General features: G+C 32.3%; 1 protein-coding gene across 1 annotated transcript; it reads left to right on the forward strand.

The window, feature by feature from the left end:
- The first annotated feature begins 2485 nt into the window (after nucleotides 1–2485).
- Nucleotides 2486–3635, forward strand: LOC149246428 (xyloglucan endotransglucosylase protein 2-like). Its single transcript, XM_089441404.1, has 4 exons — nucleotides 2486–2615; nucleotides 2706–2806; nucleotides 2898–3091; nucleotides 3233–3635. The coding sequence occupies exons 1-4, from the start codon at nucleotides 2486–2488 to the stop codon at nucleotides 3633–3635; spliced, it is 828 nt and encodes a 275-aa protein (XP_089297530.1).
- The last annotated feature ends 699 nt before the right edge of the window (nucleotides 3636–4334 follow it).

Genomic DNA, 4334 nt, shown 5'->3' on the forward strand with positions numbered 1-4334 from the left:
TTATGGAATTTGATTGAAAATGGAAATGTAAAAGAAAAGGCCAGAGAAATTTAGTTTTACATAATTATTATAATGGAATTAGGTTGGAAGTGGAAATCTATTGAAAAATATAGTTTTACATAATTATGAGAAAATTTGATTGCTCAATTTGGTTTGTAATCGTGGGCTAAATATCCCTTCAATATCCAGGACTTTGATATCGTCAAAGGCAATAGATGTGGCCATAACAACCTTAACATCATTGGCATGTCCATTCTTGAGATCGTCAAAGCCAATAGATGTGGCCATAACAACCTTAACACCATTGGCATGTCCATTCTTGATGAAACCAAAGTAACCTCCGAGAGATCCTTGAAATTACTATAACCAAAATCCTTCAAAAAAAATAGTCATCAAGATCTTCATGTCAAGGGTGCTTCCCCAAATTGACATGGCTTTTGGTGCATTAGTTCTTTCGTCAATAAGAGAAGCGTTGGACATGGGCAAGCCTATCATATTTGTAATCAACATTCAAATGTCAAGAGTCGCTGCAACCTCCCTAGGCAATCTCTCCCTGGTCCGTTTTTTCCTTAACTTTTTGAAGTTGTCCTCTTAGTTCTATTGTTTTTTCTTGACTCTTTGAAATTGTCCTCTGAGTTGTATTAGCGTCTCAATTGTATTCGCCCCGGTTGAACCCAAAAATCTAAAAAAAATATATTTTATTCCGTATGTGTTTACACCTTTAAAAGCAATTATTAATTTATTATATTATAATTATTAAATATAATTTATTATTTTCATATTAAAATAATAATAAAAAGGTTAGTGAATATTGTTTACAATTATTAATAACTAGTTAGTTGTAAAGTTTCAAAGTAGTATATTTTGTTTTTATAAAATTTAATGATAAAATTTTGACCGTGTCATAATTTTTAATTACTTGGCTACGTGTTATTTTTAAATAAAAAATTTGATTTCATGGTCTATTAACATATTCTTGTTTATTTAAAATTTGATTTCATGGTCTATTAACATATTCTTGTTTCTTCTCGATTAATGGATGAATTTTTAATAATAAATCCCTTAAATCTATATTTATATTTTTATGTTTAACTAATATGATTATAATTATATTACTTATTGATCAACAATTATAATGGTTAATAAGAAGTGGTTAGTTGTTCTTATCCTCTACACATATTTCATAATTGAAACATATGATTTTGCGGTGCTTCTTAGATTATATGAATTGTATTCACATATATTTTTTAGTTGTTTATAATTTAATTCTATTGGTTAATAGAAATATATTTATTATATTTATTAATATAATTAATATTTAAAATTATATTATAATAAATAATAAATTTTGTTAAATATTAAGTTAATTCAAATTTAATAATTAATAAATATTATCGCACAATATTTAATGTTTTGTGATTGACTCAATATTATTATCATTTTTTCCTATTTACACCATTATTGTTTATTATTTTTACAACAAATTTTCACTCAGTAATTTAATTTATAGATGAAATAACTTTTTTCAATTTAATTTTACCAAATAATTTTTTTCAATGGAATTTACTAATACAATTTCATGTTAAAATGTGTTCTTTTGTTATTTAAAAAAGTTTTAGAATGTATAAATAGATTCAATACTGAAAAATGGTAGTACACTCTAATTCTATAGATTAAACAACTTAAACTCAATCTTTTAAAAAATTATACCAGATTTCAGTTAAAATTAACGGAAAAAATATTTTAAAAAATGTAATTTGACTATGCCTATTTTTACTATTGAATGGTTAATAATTATTGAATGTCATAACCACAAAAATTAAGGGTTGTTAATTATTGAATATCATTCACTACTGTTCACAAGTAGATCTAGAAAGATGAGACTTAGATATGCTTTTCTTTCTTCCTATTTTTTTAAAGAATGAAAATAAAATTATTCATGACCATGATTGATGTTATGAATGTGAATTTTTTTTTTTTAATAAATGAATAAATGCAAAGAAGGATTCATGGCCATGATATTATGAATGTGATTTTTTTTTAATAAAAAAAAAAAGATTTATGGCCATGATTGATGCTATGAATGTGAATGCAACTATGATCTGGTTCTTCAATAAATTATAATGGTTGGTTCGAAAAGCATAGACAAATGACCTAAAACTATTCTCACTTTTTTTTTCGCCCAACCTAAATTCAACAATGTGAATGCAATTAAAAAAATAACTTCAAATTTTGAAACCACACTTTTCACCCCCCTAATTCTCCCTCTTGCTGCTATAAAAGCTCATTCTTCACCATGCATTCCCCATTGTGTGTTGGGGTGTGCACTCTACCAGTCCATGCTCTGCACATAGCTTTATTTTTGGCTGCCATCAGTAGCGTCTGAACGTAACTTCATTTTAGCGTATCATCAATATTGTTTGAACTGATGGAGGCCATCCAGTTTTTTGGTCTCTTTTTCATTCTCCTACTGGCTCGTGGAGCCATGGCTGCCACCCCTAAAAAGCCAGTGACTCTGCCCTTTGACAACAATTTCATAGCTAGCTGGGGTGTGGACCACATCAAACAATTTGATGGTGGGCGACAGACTAATCTTCTTCTCAACAAACAGCATGGTAAGTTATTACCCATTCTATTTCTTTCTGCGTCATTTATCTTTATCAGTCTCTGTAATAACAAAGTTACAAGAAATATGAGATTAACAGGTGCTGGGTTCGAATCCAAAGGAGCATATTTATTTGGGCACTTTAGCATGCGGATAAAGCTGGTTCAGGGTGATTCCGCTGGCGCTGTCACCGCCTTTTATGTGAGTACTTGATAATAATATCTGGGCTTTTGTGTTTGGCTGAGTCTGCTTCTGCCTGCTTATGTATCTATATTTGTTTTGGTGTGGGCAGCTTTCTTCTCAGACCGCTGAGCACGATGAAATAGACTTCGAATTCTTGGGCAACAAGTCCGGGAAGCCCTACATTCTTCAGACCAATGTATTTACAGGCCGGAAGGGTTTAAGAGAGCATCGCATATACCTCTGTTTCGACCCAACCAATGATTACCATTCCTACTCTGTGCTCTGGAACAAGTACCAAATTGTGTAAGCCCCAGGATTCGAACCCGTGACATCCTCATTATTTCTTGTTTAAACCAGAAACAGGGTAAAATGCATTATGCAATTTTAGAAAGAACCTGGCTCTTAGCTGAATATGGTTTGGCGTGGTCTGTTTTTTCTGCGCAGATTTTTTGTAGACGAGATACCTATCCGCGTGTTCAAGAACTGCCAGGACCTGGGCTTGGGGTACCCATTGAACCAGCCGATGAAGGTCCATTCGAGCCTGTGGAATGGGGATAAGTGGGCCACCCGAGGGGGGCTGGAGAAAACCGACTGGACCAAGGCTCCCTTCATTGCCTCATTCAGGGAATTTCATGTGGATGCTTGCGAGGTTTCTTCTGGGCAATCGGCCTGCGCCACTCAGGCGTGGCGGTGGTGGAATCAAGAAGATTTCAAAGACCTGGACTGGCGGCAATGGGGGCAATTGAAATGGGTGAGAAAAGACTACATCATCTACAATTACTGCACTGACGCACAGAGATATAAGAATATGCCTCCTGAATGTGTTCTCGATCGTGATAATATGTAGCCACCGATTATTATTCATAGTAATGCCCGCCATGGGCGGCGTGTTCCACCTTATATTTCCTGGGAATTATGAATGTTTTGTAGTAGCGATTTTTGCTATTTCTGGGCTTTTGATATGATAACTTGGTTGGTTACAGGTGTTCAAATTTTCCACGGCAACATAGATTTGCATTATAATTTCATGGGCCTACAGCTTTTGATTACCTGTAATGCCTTGGTATTTACGCTCCGTTCATTTTAAATAAACATGGCTGAAAATAAATATATTTTAGATTTGATTTTTACGAATTTCAAACAGAGGTTCACAATTCCAAAGAAATTACACCGGGTATCTGAATTTACCTATCTCCCAAAATAAATACATTGGAAAATTATTAAACAAATTTGGTATAGTTTATTATAATTATCCGTCTATTTTATGGAGAAAAATAATTGGAATATACAAAGTAATGAATTTGAAAATACAATTAATTAAGGGGAATTTTATTTACTTAGTAAAGATTAGATAATTCATTTTTGGTTCGGATTCATTTTTGATTCAAATTCTTTTTGAAAGACATTGACATGTTGTATAAAAGTTTTAAAGTACTTGAAATAAACTCCAAGTATTTCAATACTTTGAGCTCAAATACTAAGGTGGATGACTTCAAACTAATTGGACATATAGATTCAAACATTGATGGGGTAAGGAGAATGGAGT

The sequence above is a fragment of the Pinus tabuliformis genome, chromosome 7, assembly GCF_031772625.1.
Source record: "Pinus tabuliformis cultivar Carrire ecotype Pingquan chromosome 7, CPIR1, whole genome shotgun sequence".
NCBI lineage: Eukaryota > Viridiplantae > Streptophyta > Pinopsida > Pinales > Pinaceae > Pinus > Pinus tabuliformis.